General features: G+C 41.4%; 2 protein-coding genes across 2 annotated transcripts; both read left to right on the top strand.

Moving 5' to 3' along the window:
* pnpt1 (polyribonucleotide nucleotidyltransferase 1) lies at window positions 1-10,976 on the top strand. Its single transcript, XM_071900063.2, has 28 exons — window positions 1-212; window positions 507-567; window positions 1,028-1,102; window positions 1,398-1,503; window positions 1,647-1,696; window positions 1,847-1,910; window positions 2,003-2,050; window positions 2,203-2,316; window positions 3,008-3,194; window positions 3,682-3,733; window positions 4,020-4,077; window positions 4,500-4,596; window positions 4,783-4,885; window positions 5,291-5,361; window positions 5,660-5,696; window positions 5,796-5,862; window positions 6,009-6,098; window positions 6,303-6,356; window positions 7,034-7,143; window positions 7,296-7,367; window positions 7,957-8,020; window positions 8,122-8,205; window positions 8,315-8,398; window positions 8,729-8,835; window positions 9,040-9,095; window positions 9,292-9,370; window positions 9,920-9,967; window positions 10,080-10,976. Exons 1-28 carry the CDS (start codon window positions 94-96, stop codon window positions 10,233-10,235), a joined length of 2,313 nt encoding a protein of 770 aa, XP_071756164.2. The 5' UTR covers window positions 1-93; the 3' UTR covers window positions 10,236-10,976.
* A 408-nt stretch (window positions 10,977-11,384) lies between these two features.
* ppp4r3b (protein phosphatase 4, regulatory subunit 3B) lies at window positions 11,385-24,330 on the top strand. Its single transcript, XM_071900070.2, has 16 exons — window positions 11,385-11,820; window positions 12,477-12,532; window positions 13,105-13,203; window positions 13,483-14,106; window positions 15,213-15,290; window positions 15,991-16,107; window positions 16,318-16,434; window positions 16,979-17,110; window positions 17,893-17,995; window positions 18,102-18,143; window positions 18,505-18,663; window positions 19,033-19,202; window positions 19,357-19,496; window positions 20,030-20,178; window positions 20,290-20,435; window positions 21,719-24,330. The coding sequence occupies exons 1-16, from the start codon at window positions 11,679-11,681 to the stop codon at window positions 21,821-21,823; spliced, it is 2,379 nt and encodes a 792-aa protein (XP_071756171.1). The 5' UTR covers window positions 11,385-11,678; the 3' UTR covers window positions 21,824-24,330.
* Window positions 24,331-25,335: the final 1,005 nt, after the last annotated feature.

Here is a 25,335-nt window from a genome sequence, read left to right as displayed (position 1 = left end):
CCCCATGCGCGGAGCTACTGTGTGAAGACACACTGTTCCCAGACCAAAAAAAACAAAACAAAACACTAGACTTTTATTTTCGTGTTGTTAGAGATGAGACATTTACTCCGACTTGGGCCTTCGCTCGCCCGCCTGCAGGTCCGTCTGTGTCACAGCAGTGTTTACAGCAGCCACGCAGCTGCACGGAGAGTGGGAGTGGACCTGGGGGAGAAGTGAGTTGACATTCTCAGCTTCCATGGTTCACTGCAATTTCTCAGCAGTGTTTTTCTTTTGCAATTAGTGCGTTATTTTTACGAACAAGACCGTTTTATTAATAGTAAGATTGTAGCTTTACTTGTAGTGGCTTCGATGCCTGCTGTCAAAGTTTCTATGAAATGCTGATCATCACTAATGTAGCTGTAACACACACACACACACACACACACACACACACACACACGGATATACTGTATGACATAAGTGTTATATCTCAGATAATGTGACATGTTGTGGCCTTTCCCTTGTAGGAAACTGGAGATCTCTTCAGGGAGGTTTGCCAGATTTGCTGATGGATCTGCTGTAGTCCAGGTACAGACATGTTGACCCAGTGTACAAAATAATTGGTACAGTTGACTAGAAGTATAGTAACACTATTTATTGCTGACCAATTACAAGAACTAGAGTTTGTTATCTAGTGCTAATATAAGTACTTCTAATATAAAGCCAGCTCCCAGGAGGAGTCATTTTTGATGCTGACCTTACCTTTGATCTTCAGGTAAAGAGAGTTGTGCAGTCCTGTTTTGCCGAGCTGTTGTTGTCATTCAGCAATCAGACAAAAAGTCATTCACACTTTATGTTTTCCTCTTGCTCACACTACTGCAACTCTCTTTTAATCTGTCTAAATCAAACGTCTCTTCAACCTCTCCAGCTTATATAGAAAGCAATCCAGTCTCAGCTGCACTGTGCTGTTTTTCATTCTTGCTAGAAAAGTCCATGTGAAACGTTATTATCTTTATGTAAACTGTACCATTTCTTTCTCTCTCTGAAGCTGGGGGATACCTCTGTGATGGTGACTGCTGTGAGCAAAACCAAGCCCTCTCCGTCTCAGTTCATGCCTCTTGTGGTACGTTCTCTGACCAACAATCCCTGTTTTTTTGAATTCTTGTGTAGTTTATTGTGTTCGCAGGGATTTTACAGAATGCCATTCATAAGAGCTAGTCCATAGTCATGTTATAAATAAAAGCAGGATGGAGAGTTAGACAGAAGCATCGCTAAATTGATAAATGTCACCATCAGTAGTTTGTGACTTCGAAGTCAATGCTGTAAGATGATCTTGTGGGTATGGTGACCTCAGTGCTAAGGTGCAGTAAGGGAACTTGTGTCTGGGCTGTCTGGTGAATGTCTGCTTTGACTGACAGGTGGACTACAGGCAGAAGGCAGCTGCTGCAGGTCGGATCCCCACTAACTACCTGAGACGAGAGCTGGGCACCACCGACAACGAGATCCTCACCAGCAGACTCATAGGTGAGCTGATAAGCTTGTAGCTTGTGATATTTAGCCCCAAAACGGTCTTTGGTGTAGCAGGTCTCCGTGCTGATGTTGTAGTGTTAATGCCGTTGTTATGAATATTTTAACTAACAGTCTCTCCTGTTTTCTCTGTTTCTCAGATCGGTCAATTAGACCCCTTTTTCCTTCTGGTTACTTCTATGACACTCAGGTCAGTTCAGTTTTACAATACTTTACCTTTATGCAGTAATAAATTTTCCTACTTTTATGATTTTATGACCCCCTTTGGCTTTTGAGCAAAGATGAAATGTGTGTATTTCTACCTCCATCTTCTCTGTGTGTGTGTCTGTGTGCGCTGCAGATCCTGTGTAACCTGCTAGCTGTTGACGGTGTCAACGATCCAGATGTGTTGGCTATCAACGGAGGTGAGTCAGATCTCAGCCAACCATGTCATTGTGGAATCAGTATAGTTTGTTGCAGTTTTTCTTGCTAAAAACAACCTTTTCTTTCCTAAAAGCTTCTGCTGCTCTGGCCCTGTCTGACATCCCCTGGAATGGACCCATTGGTGAGGAACACACAAGCCAGTCTCAAATGAACTGATTTCCTGACCTTAAACCTCAGCTTTCACATGTCTGTTCAATGTCATAGTAGGGAAGTTGTAGTATAATAGTTTAACTTTAGCTTGGATCGACTCATGTGTTTGTGTGTGTTGTGCAGGTGCTGTGCGTGTGGGCCTGGTGGATGGAGAGATGGTGATCAACCCCACAAGGGCGGAGATGGCGAACAGCACTCTCAACCTGATTGTGGCTGGAGCCCCCAGCAGTCAAGTGGGTAAGTTAACAGACACTGTAAATCTTCCAATAGGAGCTCAGGTGTTTATTTACTTCCAACACTGAAAGACCTGCAATTACATAAAGAGTCATTTAACTGTGCATTAGTGCTTATAGCATGTATGTCATATGCTATAAGCTATATATACAAACAGTTGCTAACAGTTTAGTTACTGACGTTTGCTAACAAGCCAATTAGCCTAATCTATTCTCCATAGAAGAGATTAAGGCAACAGATAATAATGTAATAACTGACAGACAATGCAATAACATTTGTCCATCTAATTACTTACTTATATTACATTAACAGGTTTTATTACATTTTCATCCATTTAAAGGGACATTTAATTACATTTTGACAAGTTATTATTTAATCCATCAGTTATTACGCAGCTCATCAACTAGGTAGCCAGAGAGCTGAGGTCACAGCTAATAAACTGCAAATTAATTAGGTCTATGTGTTCACCATGAATGTGCCATGGGACTGTATAGAGTCTGTACTTGTGTTTTTCATCTCGGTGGCACAGATTATTAATTGGCCTCTCTTCTCTCTGTTTTATTTATCATTGATTTTTCATCACTGTGCAGCTAAATGAAATGAAACTAACTAAACTAAACATCAGATGTAAAGAGGATAACACCATAACTGCATCATACAACACTCGTCTGTAATGTGTCTCTGTGGCTGTCAGTGATGATTGAGGCGTCGGCGGAGAACGTGCTGCAGCAGGACTTCTGCCACGCGGTGAAGGTGGGAGTCAAACACACCCAGCAGATCATACAGGCCATCCAGCAGCTGGCGCGAGAGCAGAAGGTCACCAAGCGCACCCCGGTCAAGATCTTCTCCGTCCCGGCTGACATGGTGGAGCATGTGCGACAGTAAGACCGCTGAGGAAACAGCGTTTTCCATAAGTTCTTGGGTTATTAATGATGGTGACAGGCTAGGGAGATCAATGAAAAGGGATGTGCATATGCAACCCAGGAACTGCTATTAATATGTTAGTGAGTTCGTTTGGAAAATCAATATGTGGTGGGTGAGTAAAAGAATGAATCAATCAAGTTACAGGCTAAAATAAATCTTCCAGGGCCTTTTCCCTGACTAAAATTGTCTGTAAGTTAGACTAAGGCAGAAATATATTCAATAATGGGTTTGTAAGTACTTCATATGTGCTTCAGTTTACCTACAGCACCTAAAGAAAAGCACTACTTGCAAGATATGCTAACTTGAACGCTCATTACATTTCTTTTCTTAGATATTTGAAGCATCAATCTTGACTTCCCATGGTTATGTGACAAAAAAAATAGCATTCATTATTTTTATGGATGAACATTTGTGATGGCTTGTTTTTGCTTTTCCTACATGCAGATTAGCCTCAGACAGGATCTATGCTGTTTTCACTGACTACACTCATGATAAGGTAAGTCATGACCTCTGTTAACCCATATCATGACTTAAAGACATCTCCACACTTTAGCTTTCTGTTGACACCACAGCTCATGTGGCCATTCTGTAGTAGTCATTTTGCATCCATCTAAGTGAGTATTCAGTTTTCTGTTGAGGATGCATTGTGGAGTAAAAGCAGCCGGAGTCAGTGAAGTCTCATTTAGTCTGTTACTTCTGGGAAAGTTTCATTTTTTTCATTTTGAAGTTTCATTTCCGAAGACTACCTTGTTTCTTCATTAATAATAATAATCTTTTCTCAGATTTCAAGAGATGACGCTATCAACAAAATTCGACTAGAAACGGAGGAAGCCGTGAAAGGTAGATCATGCTCAATATTTATGTCACATGAAAAGAATATTAAAACCACCTTATCAGTATTGAGTTGCACCCCCTTTTGCATGATCCATTTCACAATTGTCTCAAGGCATAAAAATCCTCCTTGAACCTGTTTTCCCCCCTTCAGCTACATTTCCCCTCATGACTAAATGGATTTATTGGGTGAAATCATTAAGAGATCATAGCTTTCACCTGGATTTATTAGATCATTGTATTTTATGCAAAGGAGCAGGTTTCTCTAATATTTGTGCATCCATTTTATAATTGTAATAAATTGGTTTCATGCAGCCAAACTAAGTTTAATCTCCTTTACTGACAAATAGTTACAGTATATTATTCATTAGATTCCTGAGTCTGTGTGATTCCTTTCCTAAACAGTGTGCATTCATGTCTTCCACGTACAGAGAAATTCCCTCAAGCTGAGCACTTTGAGATCATTGAATCCTTCAACACTGTGTCCAAAGACATCTTCCGCAGTCTGGTGCTTAATGAGTACAGGAGGTAAGATCAATCTGTGGCTTACAGAACGTGGATTCTCATGAGAGGATTTTGCGTCCATGCAGCTGATGCAAAAATTGGATTTTGTGTATAATCGTTTCTGTTTTCATTTGTGTGCGTGTTAATGTTTGTGTGTGTATTTGTACTTGTACCTGTGTGTGTGTGTGTGTGTGTGTGTGTGTGTATTAGGTGTGATGGGAGAGAGTTGACTGCTTTGAGGGACATCTCCTGTGATGTGGACATCTTCAAACCACTCCATGGCTCAGCTCTGTTCCAGAGAGGACAAACACAGGCAGGTCCAGCGCATGATGAAGGCCACAAACCAAACCTTACTTTGAATGTAGAATTTTACAAAACAACAATACTATTGTGCTCAAATCTTATTATAAGGGATTGAAGGACATTTGTGGCTGTTTTCTGCCCTCTTTGCCATTTTGAAAGAGACTTCATTTTAGGTTTGACAATTTACACAATGGGAGACACAATGGAAGAATTTGTAATTAGTAAGAAGTAGTAATTTAGTCATATATGCACTGCAGGGTCACAGTTCTGACTAGGAGTCTGTCTTGGTTGTCTGTCTAGGGGCTCAATAAAATCCTTATCAACTGAAAAACACTGATTTTAGAGTGTAGTAAAAAAGCCACAGTAGTATTTTAACTGATGTAGCTTCAACCTCATCTTCTCCCTTTTCCTGTAGGTGCTGTGCAGCGTCACGTTTGATTCACTGGAATCCAGTATCAAAGCGGATATCATCACCACAGCTCTGAGGTAAAGTTAGCACTCATATTCACACACACGTGAAACCACATAGTGTTTCCATTCATAGTGTTCACCGCATCAGGACAGTCAGATGGTGTCAGGTTAGGCAGTCACACTTCTCAGTTATCAGATCAAAGTACATTCAATTTCAATTATTTTCCTGTTATTTCTAAATGCTCTGGCACGCATTGTATTGTCCTATGTGGCAAACCCCACCAATCTGGCACCTACATAGCCTAAAATAAAGCCTAAAAAGTATTTGAAAATACAATTTAACCCAGGTCTCCCATTCATTTTCTTGCAACAGTGGCATCAAAGATAAAAACTTCATGCTCCATTATGAAGTGAGTAAAATCCTGTTTTCCTTTTCAAAGTATAAGAAGATAATCCTATATCCTTTGGTTTGTGACATGAACTTAAATGACCTTTGCCCTTAATTTCAGTTCCCTCCATATGCGACCAATGAGATTGGCAAGATGGGAGGAATAAACAGGAGAGAGCTCGGTCATGGTTTGTATTCGTTAAACTTCACGTCTCTTCAACCTGCATTTTATATCTGCCCATGTCTTCCACCAGGACAATGGACCAGGCCAATGTATAATTATTGTGTGTGTGTGTGTGTGTGTGTGTGTGTGTGTGTGCGTGCTCATTTCCAGGCGCCCTGGCTGAGAAGGCTCTGAGACCGGTCATTCCTAAAGAATTCCCGTTCACCATCAGAGTCACAGCTGAGGTGCTGGAGTCAAACGGTGAGTTCCTCAGACTGGGAACGCATCGCCACAGGACATTTGTTTATTGCCTGGTGGGGGATGCCTCAGACAGGAACATGGGGTTACCGTGTTTGATCTGCTGACTGTGTTGTTTCTCTCCTTCCTTTTCCCTTTCTTTTTTTGTAATCTTTTCCTGCCTTTGTCTTCCTCTCCATCACTCCACCTCTTTTCTCTTCCTCTCAGGCTCCTCGTCGATGGCTTCAGCGTGTGGAGGCAGCCTGGCCCTGATGGATGCAGGTACTGGAGTAGGGATACGGGCACCAAAATGCCCTTTCACTGCTGATAATGTTTGCATGAACTGAAGTTTAAGTATTGGCTGATAAGAAATATTCCTCACATCCAGTACTTTTCCTCAACTATCTGGCTTCAGCTATATATTATTTTGATTTTCAAATAATCTAACAAATCTCGAACAGTCAAATAATTTTATCATAACAGAAACAGAACAGGAAATTTTCAAAATGTCATTGTATTACAGTGTATTACACATTGTATTACACATTGTATTCAGTAATTTTAATATCTGCTATCCAATACCAATGTCAGTATTGGCACATCTGAACCAAACTGACTAGTCTAGGAAACAAGCATAAGTGTTTAAAAATGAACAATGCAAAAATGTATATTCTATTGTTTGTGTGTAGTAGTTAAACTATCTTTGCTGATAGAACTATTACAGAATATCAAGTGCATGTTAGACATGTAGAGCAGAGCCAAAACAAGGTTCTACCATATAGGTTTTCTTTTTCTTCTCATTACAATCTCAGGCAACTCAAAGCAAATATACATCATCATTACAAGATGGCTAGAATCAGGTTCTGATTCAGTGTTTTTATTCACATTTAGTGAGGTGCTGTTGTGCAGAAGTGTGTGAAGCTTCTGGTGGCTGAAATGTCCAAATCTGTTTCCCCCAGGTGTGCCCATCTCCTCTGCTGTGGCAGGAGTCGCCATCGGCCTCATCTCCAAACCCAACCCAGAGAAACCTACCGAGATCCAAGACTACAGATTACTCACTGACATTCTGGTACGTACAGCTTGTGCTGTGATCGTGGTCAACAGTTTCTCATCATCAAACGACAGAAAGAGCAATTCCTGTCACTTAGCTGTCATAGTGGAGATGTTGAATATGAGTTGAATATTTCTTATATGAGTTGAATATATTTCTTTTCTAAACAGGGAATAGAGGATTACCTCGGAGACATGGACTTCAAATTGGCAGGAACAAGCAGGGGTATCAACGCCTTACAGGTACTGTACTATGCCTTATCATCCATAGCCAGTGTTGGAAATTTATTTTTTGGCTGAACATTTGTCTCGCAAATGGCTGGTAAACTAAATAAATGTACCTGCCAAGAATATTTTTTCCGGCCAAAACAATTAACATACATTTTACATAGAAATATGTCACTCTACCCCTTTTCAATGCTATTTTGTGTGTAGAATCAAGTGCTGCGTGAAACAATAAATAAACAGACAAGAGCAGATTTTGAGTTTTAATTTTAAACTTCCTCACTCACTTATACAATGAATCAAGTTTCTAATTCATTATGAACTGTTACTGCTACCACTGTAGAGCCACTGTAACAAGCAGCCAATCAGGAGCCTATTTGATAAAGAATGATTGTCTCGCTCTGAATGATTGGCTCACAGTCAGAGAGAGCGTACGGTGGCCTGTAGGGACAAAGTTTGAGAACAGGCAAAGAGGAAATGCTATTGTCTCAAAATGTTACTGGGTGACCCATACTGATTTATCCACGAAAGACTATTTTTCCTATTTTTCCTATTCCATCAGTCCATATTTCTACACAACTTCACATGACCTTTCTCTGACCTCTAGGCTGATGTGAAGATTTCAGGTTTACCCCTGAAGCTGGTCATGGAGGCTATCCAACAGGCCACAGGTAAGCCCAAACGACAGCCGAACTTTGAACATTTTACACAGAAGAAGAAAATTAGTGTATTTAGAGTTGGTTTGATTGTCATTTCAATATGACTGTTCCAGTGGCAAAGAAGGAGATCTTGGGCATCATGAACAAAAGTATAACAAAACCAAGGGCGACTAGGAAGGAGAACGGACCTGTTGTTGGTAAGCTTTGTGTTTGAATGTTTATTTGAGCTTGTGCATTTTAGGAAAGTGGAAAGTATGGACAGGTTGTCTTCTGTTCGGATGTGTTTGACTTTTGTTTTCCCTGTAGAGAGCGTCCGGGTGCCTGTCTCCAGACGAGCTCGCTTCGTCGGCCCGGGGGGCTACAACCTTCGCAGGCTGCAAGCTCAAACGGGTAACATTCAAGTACTCTAAAATCCTGTACATTTTGGGTTTATATACCAATTAGCAGCGCTTTTTCTCTTTAATTAAAAGAAGGTGGGCTGCATTTTTATATTTACGATAGTAGGAATTATTTGAGGGATACAGATTAGTGAGAGACATTCAAAATGAGTATGTCCAGTACAGCAAATCTCATTGTTAGAAAACCTTCCAGTTATTGTGGATGGTTATTGGTGTGGCACTAAGCAAGCGTCACTTTCTTTTCTTTTTTTAGTCTGCCACACAATACAAGCTCCTTGGGAGAATGTTGAAATTGCAACAGATTTTGTTTTTCTTTCTTGAGGTGTGACAATAAACCAGGTGGATGAGGAGACCTTCTCTGTGTTCGCTCCGACGCCAGGAGCCATGAATGAAGCTCAGGAGTTCATCAGTGACATCTGCAAAGATGATGTGAGTCTCTGAGCTTCTGGATTTCTGCACATTTAACAAATCCCTTTCACACTGTTGAACCCAAAACCATAAAAAATGGAAAAGACTGTGAAAGGAAATTACTACAATCAGTACGAGACAGTTTAAAGTCTTACATTGATCTGTGTGTGTGTGTGTGTGTGTGTGTGTGTGTCTGTGTCTGTGTCTGTGTGTTTTCTCCTGCAGCAAGAACAGCAGCTGGAGTTTGGTGCTGTCTACACCGCCACCATCACTGAGATAAGGTAAACCGTTGCCTTGTGTCATTTACACAACCTTTATTGATTGCAGTCATTAACACTAAAGTTTAAACATACTTTCTAAGATGATCTAAATCCATGATCTCAGTAGTCAGACAAATCACACTCTGAAATATATAAATGAGTAAGACACATGTAGTGTCCAAACAACTCCTAAAGTCCTCGTCTCCCTCTTCTTCAGGGACATTGGTGTCATGGTGAAACTCTATCCCAATATGAGTGCTGTCCTGCTGCACAACTCACAGCTGGACCACAAACGGGTTAGTAAATCTGCATCTGCGTGTTTTTGCGTGTCCATGTCTTCGTGTGTGTGTATGTGTTAACTGTACATATTAGACCTTAATCAAATTGTGGTTGCCAAACATTCTCTTTTCTGCTTCAAGACAATTAAGATGGCATGAGTTAAGATATCACCGAAAACTGCTACTACTACTAATACTTTGTTGATTGTGTAAAGTTTCTGGCACTAATCCTGCTGTCCCATGTGCCAAAAATCTGGCACCTCTCTTCATCATCTCTTTATTTTTATTTTATTTATGTAAAGCACTTTGAATTGCCGTTGTGCATGAAATGTGCTATATAAATAAACCTGCCTTGCCTTGCCTTACCTAAGAAAGCTAAGAAAAACCATAAAAGTTATTTGACTTGGGTCTGTTGTGTGTACATGGTGTATGAAATGGGTAAAGAAATCAGAGTGCTCTTTATGTGTATTTACTGGGTACAAATTGTATTGGTTCTCTATTACTTTGGGGAAATGACTCTGAAAATCCCTGAATACAAAACATTCAATCTGTCTGTTTTTCTTTTAGATCAAACATCCAAGTGCTTTGGGTTTAGAGGTGGGACAACAGATACAGGTAAGTATCAGTAACTGTAGACAGAATTGTCAAAAGTAGCTTCTTGACCTTGATTGTTGACCCCTTGTTTACATTCTGGACTGCTTGTCTCTGCCTGGACCTCTGCCAACAGGTCAAGTACTTTGGACGGGACCCAACAGACGGCAGAATGAGGCTTTCACGGAAGGTGCTCCAATCTCCTGCAGCAACCATTGTCAAGACGCTAAGTGAGAAACAGAGCATCACCATGGAAACAGGCAACAGCCAAGCGACCGGCACCGACTCCTGACATGCCGATCCGGTGTTGGGCCAAATTCTGGCGTTGCCACAAAAATGGATTAACATTGAGTGGATGCTGCCGTAAAACTTTGCCCCGTTAACTGTTGGCGCAGCAGTGCTGTAAAGAAATCTCCCAAACCCAGAACATCAGAACTTGTCACAAACAGAACCAGTGTTGTACATACAGAAGTTCGCTCTGTTGCTGTGGGTATGGACTGAACTGCAGCTCATTAAAGACAATGCCCTGCTGTCACTGTGCTGCCATGGACCTGTGCACCAACTGAGAAGTGTTCCCCCACAGCTGGAGACTAATAGGCAGGAGAAACACATTTTAATATTCTGTTGAAGTGCTGTTGTTTTTTTTTAATTTCAGGATTAAAGTCTTCATTTGTTTTCAAATTGGGGTTGAATATCTTCATTTCTGTGTACTTGCCACCTCAGTTAGCATCTTTCAGTCAGAATAACATTACAAGAGACTTCCTATTTCTTTCAATTTACACCATTATCTAGCTTCTAGCACATTTTACATGGCACGCACTGTTCAACCTAACAATGGTTTTGTTATTCACCTAAGTATATGACTGATACTGTACCTTGTGGTATGGCTCTAACATATATTTGCTTTCAACAAAGTGGCAATGTGTCTTTTGAGCTGTCAGGATATAGACTAAGAATGCAAAGAAAATTCTTGGAAATGTACTATTATAAGTTATATTTTTTAATATTCCATCAATGTTGTGCTTACTTTTATATGTGTGTCAATATCTGTAAATAAAACAGTTAATAGTTGCTTTTATAGAGTGTAATTATTCACAACTATTCCGATAAAGAAAACTATATTGTTTTTTGGTCTTTTAACAGTTAACAGTAGAGCAATATAGAGTGGAATGACGAGAGAATACAGAATTATGAGCCGGTTGGTTATACTGTAACAATGTGAGATAGGGGCATATACAATACATTGCGATACAAAGACTTAACAGTCTAAAGTCCACAATTTGCATAACAACTTGTAGTTGTGTAACGCGCAACAAAACCGCAGTGGATGGTATGCCCCCCCAACCATACTCGTCGGTATCCGTAGCCCCTCTGAGGAGACCCCGCGGCGGTTAGCGCTTGATTGACGTTGAAGAAGAAAAAGAACACAAGATCGGATTACAAGATGGCGGTCTGTGGACGTTAGCAAAGAGGCCGTCGGAGTTGTTGTGTTCTCTGTGAATTTTACTGTTTGATATTAGGCCTTCTGTGGGATTGTTAAACATTCTGAACGTAATATGTTTATGAAATAGCCGTTAACATTTTTCTTACTGCTATTGTGAACTACACTCAGACGTATGTCTGGAACATGCGGGTAGAAACAAAGTTAACAGCTCGAGGATAGGAAAACACTAGACAGGGTGAAGTGATAGCTTGTTAGCAGCTAGCTAGCCTGCTAGCTCCGACTCGGTTAACCATGTCGGACACTCGGCGGCGAGTGAAAGTATATACGCTGAATGAAGACCGGCAATGGGACGACCGGGGTACCGGGCACGTCTCGTCTACGTTTGTTGAACGGCTGAAGGGAATATCATTATTAGTTCGGGCCGAATCGGACGGTAAGTTCCCAGTTAGCCTAGCCACACTGATGTTACATTGGCTAACGTTAGCCTGCTAACGTTAACCCCTGGTTGTTTTAGTCAGAATGCATTAATTGGCTAATTTGTTTACTTGTTCAGGCTGTTAGACTTGGTTTTTAATGTGGTGTGGCATCGGGAGCTAACGGTTTTAATCTGTTACGGTAACTACTTGCTGCTTTGTCCTTACGCAAGAGATCACTGTTAGCTTAGCTGATCAGTTAGCGCTAGCAAGCTCGTCTGTTAGACAGCGAGTTTAGCAGGTAACAGTTAGCTAACGTTGCGTGATCTAACGTTAGCTAGCATGGGGGCCTCAAAGTCTGCTCTTTACAAAACTTGCTGATTACATTACTAGATAGAAAATCGTTATGTGTTTATGTACAGATAACTCAAACTAAAGTAGGGAAAATAGGCTAGGTAGTAAGACCCGGTTGTTGGAGGTTTTAAGTTGTATTTAGTTATAAACTATATTCAGCTTTTCACATTGTTTACTTGAAAGCTTTGCGCTAGGTTGACTAATAGACAATGTATTTCCTTAACAGTTAGTTGTACCGTTAGCATTCAGCAAACGGTGTTCGTCGGTTTGTGATCAGTGACACAAGTTTGACAGTTATTTAAACTCGGTCTTTGTCTTCTAGGCTCGCTGCTATTGGAGTCGAAGATCAGTCCAAATACTGCATATCAGAAACAACAAGTAAGTACACAGTTTCTTTCTTGTCTCTGGAGAGGTACAGAAGGCATGCTGATGGACACTTTTTTCATTGTCCTGGGGGAGTTTATATTCACAATACTTAAACGAACTCAGTGTTTCATATTTATTCATTCAGCAGTGATAGCTGACCAGTCAGTGCTGGAAAATTGCAGCTACTGCTAGAAAAATGTAGACAATGGAAATTCATTATCTGGCCTCAGACCACCGGAAACAAATAATGGGCAATTACACAACTCCCCTAATCACAATACCAGCAAACCTGTGTGTCATGACTCAAATTACCAGTAAAACTGGACATATGAATTAAGTGAACACAAGTGAGCAATACGCCTTCACTTGCATAGCCCAGACTAAGTAAAGCTCATTCTTACAGGGGTTATGCTACCAAACTAATAGATTTTCCATGCATTAAAGAGCTCATCTGTATGTGTTTGGCTATATGTGAGATGTCATTTTGTGTGTGTGTATATATGTGCGTGCGTGAGTGTGTCCTGTGAATATGTTCAGGAGCATCACTTTGTTAACAGTTTGCTGTTTCTTTCTCCCTCTCGCAGGACACACTGATTGTCTGGTCAGAAGCAGAGAATTATGACTTGGCTCTAAGTTTCCAGGAAAAGGCTGGCTGTGATGAGATCTGGGAGAAGATTTGCCAGGTAAAGTAAACCCAGTTTCACTTGGTTTGTCTGTGCAGTTTTTTAAAAGATTGAGGTTTATGAAGCTCATATATTTGTAGTGTCCCATTATGGCCAAGGAATGGCAGAAAAGATTTGCTTGCTGGGGAGCACAAAAATATCTAAAGTGGCACTGGTGGGTGGGTGCTGAAATTTAGTTGGCACTAACTCATCTGGCATGTAGGCAAGATGCAGTACATACTGTTCATACTGCTAGTCAAATTCTTCTTCTTGTGTGTCTATCAATTGTGTTTTCCCCAGGTGCAGGGGAAGGATCCTGCTCTGGAGATCACCCAGGACCCCATCGATGAGTCGGAGGAGGAGCGCTTTGAGGAGATGCCTGAGACGAGCCACCTGGTGGAGCTCCCTGCCTGTGAGCTGAGCCGACTGGAGGAGATTGCCGATCTGGTTACCTCTGTCCTCTCCTCGCCCATCCGCAGGGAAAAACTTGCTCTGGCCCTGATGAGTGAGGGCTACATCAAGAAGCTCCTGGGGCTCTTCCAGGTATGCGAGGACCTGGACAACAGGGAAGGCCTGCACCACCTGTATGAAATTGTCCGGGGCGTCTTGTTCCTCAATAAAGCCGCCCTGTTCGAGGTGATGTTCTCTGACGACTGTATCATGGATGTGGTGGGCTGCCTGGAGTACGACCCTGCGCTGGTTCAGCCTAAACGGCATCGGGAGTTCCTTACCAAGACAGCCAAGTTTAAGGAGGTGATCCCTATCACGGACTCGGAGCTGCGGCAGAAAATCCACCAGACCTACCGGGTGCAGTACATCCAGGACATCATCCTGCCCACGCCGTCCGTCTTCGAGGAGAACTTCCTCTCCACACTCACCTCCTTCATCTTCTTCAACAAGGTGGAGATTGTCAGCATGCTGCAGGTAAGGATGCAAACCGAGTAACTTGGAACCAGAGAAGTACTTTTGCCATCAAGTATGAACTGTTTAAGTGGCTGTCCTAAACATGTAGCCTATATCGCCAACAGGTTTAGTTTTATTTTAACATCATTGCATCACTGTACACCTATAATATACATGTATTGTCAGATGGCTTTCTTTCCCATCCGATTTTCACTGAGTTGAACAGGATGGTGTCTATTTCAGAATGTGTTGCCAGTTTGTTTGATAAATGTAACGCAACTCATAATACAGTGTGTGTGTGATTTACAGGCATTATTCAAGCAAACCTGGGCAAATGAACACCTGCCCAGTGTTGATGTTTTTGGTTTTTCATTCATAAAAATATGTTGTCTGAGTAGCACAAAAAGCAGTTGGACAATAATAACACAACTTACATGTTGGCACCATCTGTAAAATGATCTGTGAACTTCCACTGTTGACTTTATGTTCTTTAGATAAATATGAAACATTATAGCATGTGGAAAATGCATTGTTTTGAGGATGAAGTTTTACTCTGCCTTGCCAATGATCAAGCCAAGTGTTGTTTACAATAGTAGGAATCTTGTTGAAATAGATCAGGGTTGTGCTAATCTAGCTGTACCATTGTTGTCATCAATGAATTGCTCGACAATGCTTGTTGCTACTCTGGGGGCCTTGGTTTTTTTATTGATTTTTATATAAAGTGTGTGAATGAAGCTGTGTAAACTGATATATTGACCCATTGTCAACATTTTGTTTACAATATATCAAACTGTAAGATATTAAAAAAAAAAAGCTTTGTCAACATGGAACTTTCTTGAAGCAATATGAATAATGATTACACCATACTGTTATTATCATGCAGACGGTGCCTTTTTAGTCCATCCACTTTATTATACGTTAAATCCAATGATTGTATATTGGTGCTAATTATTATCTCTGAGAGACATGTATTATACGTTTGTATATCTCTGTCAGGACTATAGGAACAGTTCAACGGCTTTGATTGTGTATTATGGAGCTATACCAGCAAAACTTTCATTACAGTTATTTTAGCCTTGACTAGTTTTGTGTCTTGGTTTGCTAACCCTGCTTTCCCTATGCCACAGGAGGATGAGAAGTTCCTAACAGAGGTCTTTGCACAGCTCACAGATGAAGCCACAGAGGACAGTAAAAGGAGAGAGCTTGTAAGTCAAACAATGGTCATCATCTTGACTTCCTCTTTATCCATCGTCTTGTAGTGAGCACTTTTTACATTCATTCAGCAGCATCAGCCCACTGCTGAAACTGAAATTTGTCCCCTGCTGTTAAAAACATTTTTTTTAAAAGCATCACCCAATCACCCAGCCCCCACCCCAATATGTAATCAGTGTTTCCTTTGCATTCATTTTAGTGTCCCTCTGCAGTTTCTAGCTGTGTCCCCACAACTAGAAAATTTAAAATGCAATGAAAATTCAACATTTGGCCTTATTGTTCAGCTCACACAAAAACATGATTACAATTCCAGACTGAATTGACACTTGCAGTGCTGGTCAATTGACAGCAATTGTCTCTATATCATGGTATATGCAACCAAATAAGAAGCATTCTTTTTTTTTTGTATCACATATCTTTATTGATTTTGAACATGGTACATCATCTTTCCAAAATGAGTTGGTTGCATCATTCAAGTCTCCCTCGAAACAACTTAAGAAGCTTTCTTAATCTGCAACACCTAGTCGAGCTGACCCTAAACTAAAATTAAATTATATACATCGAAATAAAAGCCATTTTGCACTTTGGAACTGCCTCAAGCCCTGAAACAGAGAAGGGGACCATGTCTGAGACTGAACCAGAACTGAATTTCTCCACCTCACATTAAGTTTGTGTTTCTTCTCTACTTTACAGGTGAACTTTTTCAAAGAATTCTGTGCTTTTTCACAAACGTTGCAACCACAAAACAGGGATGCTTTCTTCAAAACTCTGGCAAATCTAGGCATTCTACCTGCTCTGGAAATAGTCATGGTATGTCTCGTCCGCTGCTTCAATATGAATATCTAAATTGTTGTTAAAAAAGGCAAACTCTTCTTCTGTTTGAGATACTGATTCATTTTTTGTTTTTGCTCGTGGATGCTGAATAGTTGTGGAAAAGATTGTACGTTGTAAAATTCGCTCAAGTACACTATTCTCACTAGTCTCCAACTCCTATTTTGCTTCACCCTCTCTCGTGCTTAGGGAATGGACGACCTGCAGGTGAGGGCAGCAGCTACAGACATATTCTCTTACCTGGTGGAGTTCAGCCCCTCCATGGTCAGAGAGTTTGTCATGCAGGAGCCACAGCAGACAGATGACGTGAGTATCTTTTTTTTAGTCAATGTGTTTTTTTATTGAATTTTTCATGCATAGACAGTGTACAGACACAGCAGGGATGACATAGACATAACGAATGGGGAAGAAACTAAATAAACAAAACAAGCAAGCAAACAACAACAAAACAAAACATGACGTGAGTATCTCAACATCACTCTGAACAAGCGGTGCTTGGATGTATAAAAGCCCTCCCACAGAGCTTTTATGACTCTGCATAGCCTAAACGATGCATACTGTAATGTCCCTAAGCACTGCTCATGGCAAAAAGTGTTACACACACAAACGAAGTAATAAACAAATGCACACACTGCCCGGCTCTTATAGAGGTGCGGCTCCTAAGCACCTTGCAATTGAGGTGAAACCTAACCACCAGATTGGCTTTGTTATCATGTATGTGTGTGAGTGCTTGTCTTTCTCAAGCTTTGCCCACATGATTCTATGTGCTCTGACGGCAAGACTGATGAACTGTATGATACTGACTTTATCTTCCTGTGTGTGTGTGTGTGTGTGTTTTATCGTGTCCCAGGATGTTCTGTTGATTAATGTGGTGATCAAGCAGATGATTTGTGACTCAGACCCAGAGTTAGGAGGGGCCGTCCAGCTGATGGGCCTGCTCAGGACGCTCATCGACCCGGAGAACATGCTGGCTCCCACCAATGTCAGTAGGACCAACACACACAGTCACACACGCACTTAATATTTGTCATATTTATGTTCCTCACACACTGATTTCGAACCTACTACTACAGAGGTGGGCAACTTTTTTTGGGATGAGATCTACTTTTCCTTGGCTAGGCCGAGGTGAGCTATCAGTCAAGCTGATTACTAGAATTATGCAAGCGTGTGATAGATATATTTCATAGTCATAATAAAGTATAAATTCTGCCTATGTGGGACGAAACATAGCAATTTGTATTCAAATCTGAGATCATTAAAAAATTAACTTATGAAACAGCTGACAACATTTTCCCCTGGCTACTTACCCACCTGTTGACTGACTGCATTCAAAATATTCTGAAGAGTATTCTGGAGTGTGAAAGGAATTTTCGCTCCTGCTTCACCATCCGTAACATTTACTATTGAATTATAGTTATTACTCATGCAACCCTCAACACTTTGCTCTCATGCCTATGACTCATACCTCCATTAAAAAGACCAGAGACCAGTCCACAAAAAAAAAAGTTAGGTGTTGCTGAGCAAAAGGGCTGGGAGTTGTCTAACTTCAGTCAAACTTGTAACCATGCAAGGCTCAGTATGACTGGATAACTGTTAAACACTGAGTGGGCTGTATGTCGTAAGTTATTTCTCCCCCCACAAAATCATCCTGACTACTAGGCAAACTGTGACAACTGGTAAATTGCAAACCCCAGGTTGCCCACTACAACATTACAACATCATACACTTCTCATGGCATTTGACGTGTGATTTGTCCCCTATCAGAAAACCGAGAAGACAGAGTTTCTGAGTTTCTTCTACAAGTACTGCATGCATGTCCTGACTGCCCCACTACTGGCCAACACTGCCCATGATAAGAGCTCAAAAGGTGAGCAGGGGAGAGCGTTTTAATGAACCTGAGTGTTTGGGACTATCAAATTGTGAGATGTATAGATGATATGACTGATTTTCATGTGTTTGGCCTGGCCTTTCAGATCTGCAGGAGGGCTCAACTAAGATCAACCCAGTCTGTCCAGGTACGTGTCACACAACTCATCAACCAGCTTACATGCGCATGCTAAAATTGCATTTTAATTTTATAAAGAATCCGCACCCACCAGTGATGCGTGAAATAAAAATTATGCTCACCAGCATTTGTTTAAAGTAGTTGTTAATGTTACTAGTCTGTGATCTTCTGCATCATGCTTAGAGTTTTTGCAGAGTTTCCAAGTCCTAGGGTTGATTGCACACTCACTTCAAATTGTATAACAAAAATTGTATTTAGCTTGACTTTTGCTCCAAAAAAAATCTGGACTTTAAGCTGTTGTCAATGTGACTTGTCCCATTCTCACCAAATTTTAAGTTTTGTTAAATGAAATGTTGTGTTTGGTTGTGCAGACAACTTCCAGACAGCTCAGCTGCTGGCGTTGATCCTGGAGCTGCTGACCTTCTGTGTGGAGCATCACACCTATCACATCAAGACCTACATCATGAACAAAGACCTGCTCAGGAGAGTGCTGGTGCTCATGAACTCAAAACACACCTTTCTTGCTCTTTGTAAGTCCACACACAGACGTACACACACACACACGCCTAGTTGATAGAATTTTACCTGTCCTTTCTGGTGGTTTGCCTTTCCTTCTCTTAGTGTGCATTCTGTGTAAGCGTATGTCATACTTTCTGGACTGTAGTTTTTGTTCACAAGTTTGTTTGTTGTGATCTAGACAGAAGCAATGCCTAACTTTTATCCCATTCAGTGGGAAAACCCAGAAGACCTTTTAACCATAAGAGTGCTTTGGATCTTTGTATGGGCAAACCCATAGCAAAGAGTACCTCCAGCACTGTTTTTCTTCATAGAACTAAACCCAAAAGCAGCTTTGTAAGCCCTTCATTCAGTCTGTTCTTGTCTTTTTTTTTTTCCCCAAGGTGCCCTGCGTTTCATGCGCAGGATCATAGGTCTGAAGGATGAGTACTACAACCGCTACATCATCAAAGGGAACCTGTTTGAGCCTGTCATCAATGCCCTGCTAGACAACGGCACCCGATACAACCTCCTCAACTCAGCCATCATAGAGCTCTTCGAGTTCATTAAAGTGGTAAGTAGACACACAAACCTGACCTATATTAAAAGGTTTCATTTACATAGCGTGAGACTGGCATAGACCATTGGGACCTGCAGTCCCACTGGGAACGTGGCACTGAAAGGGGATTGTTGTTTGAATCGTTTTCCACAATGCCTTCTCTTTCCAGGAGGACATTAAGTCTCTCATAGCTCACATTGTGGACAACTTCTACAAAGCACTTGAATCCATCGAGTACGTCCAGACCTTCAAGGGCCTGAAAGGCCGGTACGAGCAGGAGAAGGACAGGCAGAGTCAGAGACTCAACAGGTCAGTGGGCTGATTGGTCAGACCAGGGTCAAATCATTGAGAACGTTATGATTGCAACCGTAGTATGGTGTTCCTCCGCTGACTGTAAACAATTGAGGTCAGCCTTACCTGGCTGCTAGAAAGGTTTGATAGGCTTCCCTTCTTGTCTGATACAACCAGAGATGATGTTGCCATCTAGTGGCTGATGTGAGCTTTGAGTTTGGATATTAACCAATAAAAACCACAACTGTAAGAAGCTTGAACTTGGGTCTTTCATTGTGCTGTAATGTAGGCAGGTAGAAAGAAGACTTGCACCATGGAGTGAGAACTTTGAGGTATTAGTTGACTGAGAATTGGTTTTGAGGAAGGAAATTCCAATTCTAGGTGTTCACACTATATTGAAATAACCAGCAACTAGTATGAAGACAAGACGTGAATCATCAGGTAAAGGTCTAAGTTTCTTGTACATGAAGGAAACCATTTGTCTATAGACGTGTCCTAATGAAAAGACCTTGGATTACAGTGTATTAATCTGTATTTTTGTTTTTCTGTAGATATCGTCGGGACGCACGGTCATTGGACGAGGACGAGGAGATGTGGTTCAATGATGATGAAGATGACGATGATGGAGAGGCTGTGGAGAAGAGCCGGATGGAGGACGACTTCTCCGACAGCTACGGCAAGTACATGGAGGCCAAAAAAGGTATGCCACTCTATCATTACTGACTTGTGTATTTATCTGTATTAAAGAGCCCTTCTCAGAATGCAGCAGCCCCTCAAGAAGCTTTGACTTTTACGTTCTCTGTTCCTGCAGGAGCCGCCAATGGAGCCAACGGTGCCAACAACAACGGGAAAGCTGCCGCAATCCCACCCGCCTCGCCACCCGTCACTCCAAACAACAACAACAGTTCAACTTCCTCAGTCAAGACAGCTGCTCTGCCCGCCACGCCAGTAGTCAAGGTATCTCTACAAATGTCGCTCTGAAGTCTAGATCAAATCCTGCCGGGATCCTAACTCACAAGACTCAGCTGTTTGCTAACATCCTTGACAGTGTGTCACAGCGATTCAACATTACCCATGTTTTAAATACGTGTGGTTTGTTTGGAGTGTGAGATTGATGGGCTAGACCACTAAACTAGTGTACAGCAAATAGTGATGTAATAATGGATTCAGCATCAATGGTTCGTTTCAGTATCATCACAATATTTTGAACCAAATCTGAATGAAGACAATTCCTACGGCAGTGTTTCCCATACAATGTTAATATTTGGGCGACTCACCCAAGTCAATTAACAGCCCGCCAAATAAATGTTTTGTTTTGGATTCATTTCAGGTGTCATTTTTAAACAATCAAGATTTAATGCTGCCAAGTGCCTAAAGCGTGTTGGTTATAATGACCATAATTTATTGCACCTATGATGCAGTACATCTGCACTGCTTCGAGTCGCGGTGTATCTGAGCCAAAACAAGCTGAATGGAGAGACCGTAGCCTCAATAATCAGATGGAAGTGTAATAGTCAGCCAGTGTTGCCATTAGCGTATACCTGATTGAGAGACTTAAATTCCTGAAAAAATGAGTTACTGTGCTCGCTAAATGAAACGTCAATAACAACTCATCAATAGCCCCCTCTCCTGATGCCTCCGAGTAAACTAACAACCTGTGGGAAACACTGTAGAGGTTTGATTTAAACCTTTAAGATCTTTTTAATGGCAGTTTAAATAAAACGTAAGAGCAGATAAACTGGAAGAGAGACATAGCACACTTAAAACTTGATAGAGCATCATCAATTACAGTCCATCTTGTCACTTCATCTACACAGCTGGTCCAGCTGGCCTCAATGGAAGTGTGATAACCCAAGCTAAAACTTACTAGCCTTGCACTGTGTAGTGTCAAACAATGCAAAAGAGAGAAGCGATTCTGTGTGTTGTTTCTTAGATATCAGACCACAGCTGAATTATGAACATTATTTCACCTCCACGATGCATATTGTCAAAATTTTGTATCACGAAATGTCACAAACTTTTGTTAAATCCCTAGAAGCAAGACTTATTTATTCCTGCAGCCAACCAATCGTCAGAGTAGAGATGAGTGCTGATCATGTCAGACAGAGACGGCACCTGTAGAAAATGGAATGGATGATTGTAGCAACACCTTAAGCGTTTACTGTTGGCTTGTTTGTACTGTGTGTATGTAGGCATTTTTCTATCAATCTAAATGTTTCTTTTCTTGTCTCCCTCCTTAGACTGGTCTGGTGGGTCTGGTGGACTATCCTGACGATGAAGACGAAGAGGAGGAAGACGAGGAGGAAGAGCAGTCTCCAAGGAAACGGCCCCGCCTGGGCTCTTAAGGCTTTTTCTCCTCTGTTCGGTCGTTGTGGACGGACATTGAGTCCCTCCCTTCCTCCCTCCTCTGGTCGTCTCATTGGTCCTTGGCCTGCTCGTGCCACCTGTCAATCACTGTCCTAGTCTCACTGAGGAGACAGACAGACAGGCTCCCACTTCACTCCCTTACTCCTGATCTCTGCTCCTCTCTCCTCCCTCAGTGGAAAGAGATGGAGACCTTCTCTCCTCTTCTACTGGAAAGAAAGACAGATCTATCTGCTCGTTCAACCCCTCGACATTACCTCTTCCTTCTACCACCCTGCTCAACAGCCTCCTCCAGGAGAGTCCGAAAGCTTCTCCTTCCCTCCTCTCCCTCTGAGGAGAGACACACAGACCCTTTGCTAACTCATCCCTCCCTCCACATGCTCTCCTTCTCTCCCTGTTCTGAACACCTTCTGAACAACCTTCTCCTCAACCACCTGGCTACTTGTGGACCAGAGAGGCTGCAACGGTAACAACAAAGTGCCAAGGCGATTCCCAATTCTGCTCTGTTGCTATAGCAACAGCAGCTAGGAAGCTGCGGCACTACATCATCCTACCCCTTGCGCGTCCTCTTTTGAACTCTCCCTTCCATCCTCCTTGAACCTAAACCAATGAGCTCCGCAGACAGAGGAGGAAGTCAGAACACAACCAGCCAGTGTATGAACTATCCAGCAAGCCAGTCAGGCTAGCAGGACTAGCCGTCATAGTTATAGAAAGCTTGACTGGCTGAACCAGTGTGTGTTGCCCTACCACAGAACTGTTCATTTGTGTTGGGAACGGAGGGATCTAGGCAACATAGATGAATTATAGGAAAATGGTGAGAGACAAGGGAGGTAGCAAATGACAAAATGTACCAGAAAGAGAACGCAGCAGTCGATGTGAGGCTTAGTTCCAGAGGAGCAGGACTCGACCGTTGAAAGCCAGGGCGTCAGTTTGGCCGAGGCGCACACACAACACAATACACACGCTCTCACACAGGACTGCGTTAGCCAGAAATCCTGTATTTCATGACTTTGTTAAAAAGTACTGTACAGATGTTTTTTTTTTTTTCTTTTTAATCATTTGCCCCTGATCTGATTTTAAAAAGGGGAGAGATATACCTACCTACCTGTGTATTTTTTTGTTGTTGTTGCACAAAAAGGTGGGGTCACTGTTCACCCTTTCAATCCAATTCATTTGATTCATTGTAAAATGCAAAGAAGTTGCAAATGCTGGTTTTAAAAATAACATGTATTAAAACTGCAGTAAAATCATTTTTGCAGCCAACCTTTTGAGGATGTCTGGAGTTTTGTGTGTATTTCAGTGGCTTTAAGAATTTAGTGGTCTCTTTACGATGCAGCCCCACGTCTTTTTTTTTTTTTTTGTTTTTTTTTTTTAACTGGGTCACAAACCTGAGCTGTTGGTCCATTCAGTGCACACACTACTCAGGAGTCTCAAGCCTTAGCACCTTCTCCCTAGACAGTTGTCTAGATCTGAATTAATTTGTGTTGGAGACATGGAAGCCTTGCTAGCCACGTTTTCTCTTCAAACACGCTTGTGTAGCACTGTACCAATGCTAGCTGGTGATGCAGTATCAACATCTTCTCATATCTTTATAACTGTGAATGGGGAAGGTTCTAGTGAGTGATTATGGGACTTGGGGTACCAGGGACTTGACATTTCATCCCAGTTCTTAAGGTCCAGATGATTCAGTGCCAGTGGGTCAAGGTCAGACTCATCAAGCATATTTCCAAGGCTGAATCTGTTGCGATTTTAAAAAGTGACCCTTATTTAAAAAGCTACATTTTTTCTCTCAACCTTTCTTTGGTCTCATAGACTTGCTTGCAGATCAAGGAAGTGTTGAAAGAAAAAAAAGTTTCACAGTTTCATTCAAACTCCATGACTGGTTGAGCTGGTTTTTATTGGGTCAGGAACATGGTTTAACCCCAAAGGAGGAGTAATGGAGCTTTTAGACTGAACAGTGCTGTTTATGTTGAACATTCCTGCTGACAACAGAAGATCGACAGTGTCAGGAGGAAAAGAGGCATTTCAGCGACAGGTTAAAACTATTTTCATGCGTTGTTGCATCTCCTCCTGGTCTTGCCACAAGCACATTGAAACAGTCAGATGAAGGGAATAGAAATGCAAAAACTGCTAGCTAGATTATGCAGCCTTTCCTCTGCAACCTCTCACTTACCAGAGTTAAACTGCAAGGAACAGAGTAAGTGCAAGTAACACTGCCATCATTGCCAATGTGCTTTTTGGGAGTCGAGGAGTGAGAAAGCAAGGTATCAGTGATTTGTAGCTCCACCTGCATTCTGCACCACAGCTGCTGTCTGTTAGTGCCACCCAACATTAACACGACTGTTAAAGAGACCACCGTTGGTTTTTGTTTTCTCTCCCATGATGAATTTGTACCAAGTGCATTTACTACCACTATCCTCCATTCGTAACATTTGTATGCATTTGTTATTTGATAAGTTTTCCAATTAAATGTGACCCTGGCATTAAACTTGTGAATCTAGCTTTATTTTAAAGTTTTCAGATTGGCAATTGGATCTAGAAAACACGTTCTATGAATACTTGGAATTGCCTCTGTTGCAATGACCCTCCTGTTTTGCCTTTTGTTAGGAATCATGTCTATGGAATTAACCCTCGCTTATTGATAAATTCAAGTGATTAAGATGAGCAGAGATTCAAAATAGCAAGCTTCATCCCAGGGCCCGTCATTTCTCCCAACAAATTTTCCTCCCTGCACTGGTAAGATTAGGTCCTTGGTACAGATTCCATTACCAGTATTGGCACCTGTTGAAATTTTGGTAGTAATTCATATCTTCAAACAAAAAAAACATTTGAGCACAACACAAAAGGTTTCATCTTAAATTTTAGTGCTCCCATTGAATGAAAATGGCTTGGACAAGACTGACACCCAAGGCCTGTAATTTTAACAGCAATAAATTGTGAATTCACCCTTAAAGAGAGCTCCCATATACTGATGTTTTGATCTTGGACAGTTAAGTCAAGATGTAATCGCCCAATTTTATCAACAGCAGAAACGACACTAATCCTTGATGTCATCAGATGTCATTTTCTGGAAATGTGCAAAGATGGAGATAAAAAGATGCCATGCCTAAACAAATGTGAAGTGTATACAGAATCCTAACACTAAGTACCGTCCCTGTACTGTCTGTGTATACTTATAGGCTATTGCTAATTCTTTAGATGGTTCTTACAATATTCTTAACCTTTACATTTTCAATATCCATTGAACAACCTCAAATTCATCATGCAATAAAAATGAAAAAATGTTACAAAAAAAGAACCACTGTATACCAAAAATCAACCAAACAGCCGCTGATTGGATCTGAATTTTGGCCTTGGTATATTTTAAGTAATGTAACTCAGCCACATGGCTCAGCAGTGGGTTTCCCCAAGCAGCATCTTGGTTTTACAACACTCTTTGCTCTGTGGAAAGTCAAATGGACCAAGATCATTTTAAGACTAACATGATTTGTGG

Source organism: Centroberyx gerrardi, chromosome 15 (assembly GCF_048128805.1).
Source record: "Centroberyx gerrardi isolate f3 chromosome 15, fCenGer3.hap1.cur.20231027, whole genome shotgun sequence".
Lineage (NCBI taxonomy): Eukaryota > Metazoa > Chordata > Actinopteri > Beryciformes > Berycidae > Centroberyx > Centroberyx gerrardi.
Note: the sequence above shows the minus strand (reverse complement) of the source record. Positions and strands in the feature narration are given on the sequence as shown.

Excerpts from the sequence above, each read along its gene's own strand:
- pnpt1 (XM_071900063.2), top strand. The coding sequence starts at position 94 with ATGAGACATTTACTCCGACTTGGGCCTTCGCTCGCCCGCCTGCAGGTC. Across the intron at positions 2,317-3,007 it reads AGCCCCCAGCAGTCAAGTGG|TGATGATTGAGGCGTCGGCG; the intron begins GTAAGTTAACAG and ends TGTGGCTGTCAG. Across the intron at positions 9,371-9,919 it reads CACAGCTGGACCACAAACGG|ATCAAACATCCAAGTGCTTT; the intron begins GTTAGTAAATCT and ends TTTTTCTTTTAG.
- ppp4r3b (XM_071900070.2), top strand. The coding sequence starts at position 11,679 with ATGTCGGACACTCGGCGGCGAGTGAAAGTATATACGCTGAATGAAGAC. Across the intron at positions 15,291-15,990 it reads ACAGTAAAAGGAGAGAGCTT|GTGAACTTTTTCAAAGAATT; the intron begins GTAAGTCAAACA and ends TCTACTTTACAG. Across the intron at positions 18,144-18,504 it reads GATCAACCCAGTCTGTCCAG|ACAACTTCCAGACAGCTCAG; the intron begins GTACGTGTCACA and ends TTGGTTGTGCAG.